At 57.9% G+C, this 1388-nt stretch overlaps 1 protein-coding gene across 3 annotated transcripts in view; it reads right to left on the bottom strand.

Moving 5' to 3' along the window:
- Window positions 1-6: 6 nt before the first annotated feature.
- EPN3 (epsin 3) overlaps window positions 7-1388 on the bottom strand; it is a 12586-nt gene continuing 11204 nt past the window's right edge. For all 3 annotated transcript variants that reach the window (XM_014949376.1, XM_014949368.1, XM_014949383.1), the window contains one exon: window positions 7-418. In XM_014949376.1, coding sequence (XP_014804862.1) covers window positions 99-418 — 320 coding nt within the window. In that variant the 3' untranslated portion in view covers window positions 7-98. The remainder of the gene's footprint in view (window positions 419-1388) is intronic.

Raw genomic sequence — 1388 nt, forward strand, 5'->3', positions numbered from 1 at the left:
CTTGGTGGGAGGAAAGTTTAGGGGGGCAGGGTGGGAGGGGGATGTGTGTGTGTGTCTCTAACAGCCGGGGAAGGGGCGAGAGTCTATGTCCAGAAATTTCAGAGGAAGGGGTTGAGCCCCCCAGGAGCGGCCGGGGGGGCCGGGGGGCCGCTGAGGGGTAGTAAAGGCTGTGGCAAATTGGGCAAATTGCCGGGGATTTCGGGGAAGGCGCCGGCCTGCGGGAAGGCACTGGCGGAGGCGGGGAGGGCGGCGGGGACGCTGCTGAGGGGCATGGGCAGGGACGCGCTGTAGGTCATGGAGTTGGCGGGGTGGCCAGCGGGCAAGCCGGGCACCGGCGAGCTGGTCCGCATCTGGTTGAGCGTAGGTTTGGGCTGCTCGGCGAGGCTGAAGGGGTTGGTGGGGGACGGCGTGCTCAGACCTGGATGAGAGAGAGAGAGAGAGAGAGAGGATGGGATGTCTCAGGGTGGCCATGCCATCACAGAATATTCATGGTTGGAAGAGACCTTTGAGATCATCGAGTCCAACCACAAAAACAAATAAACAAAAAAACCCACTAAACACTACCACACACCAACACACACACACACAGACAAAATCCAACAATCTCAGGCACTAGAGCGTGCCCTGAAGTGTCACGTCTACACATTTCTTAAATCCCTCCAGGGATGTTGACTCCACCACCTCCCTGGGCAGGCTGTTCCAGGGCCTGACCACCCTCTCAGGAGGAAAGCCATTCTTACAGGAGGGGTACAGGGACACAGGGAGGCTTTAGGGGAATGCAGAAGGGATGCAGGAGGAATTAGGGAGGATACAGGAGAGGTACAGGGATGCAGGGAGGATTTAGGGGGGATACAGGAGGGGTACAGGGATGCAGGGAGGATTTAGGGAGGATACAGGAGGGGTACAGGGACACAGGGAGGCTTTAGGGGAATGCAGAAGGGATGCAGGAGGAATTAGGGAGGATACAGGAGAGGTACAGGGATGCAGGGAGGATTTAGGGGGGATACAGGAGGAGTACAAGGATGCAGGGAGGATTTAGGGGAATGCAGAAGGGATTCAGGGAGGATACAGGAGGGGTACAGGGGGGCAGGGAGGATTTAGGGGAATGCAAAAGGGATGAAGGAGGACTTAGGGAGGATACAGGGATGCAGGGAGGATTTAGGGAGGATAGAGGAGGGGTACAGGGACACAGGGAGGATTTAGGGAAATGCAGCAGGGATGCAGGAGGATTTAAGGAGGACGCAGAGGGATGTAGCAAGGCTTTAGGGGAATGCAGCAGGGATGCGGGAGGAATTAAGGAGGGTGCAGGAGGGGTCCGGGGAGCATTTGGGGGGACGCAGGAGGGGTGTCAGGGTGTAGAAAGGATTTAGGAGTGATTCGGGGGGCCG

This window comes from Calidris pugnax, unplaced genomic scaffold (genome assembly GCF_001431845.1).
Source record: "Calidris pugnax isolate Ruff unplaced genomic scaffold, ASM143184v1 scaffold9, whole genome shotgun sequence".
Classification (NCBI taxonomy): domain Eukaryota; kingdom Metazoa; phylum Chordata; class Aves; order Charadriiformes; family Scolopacidae; genus Calidris; species Calidris pugnax.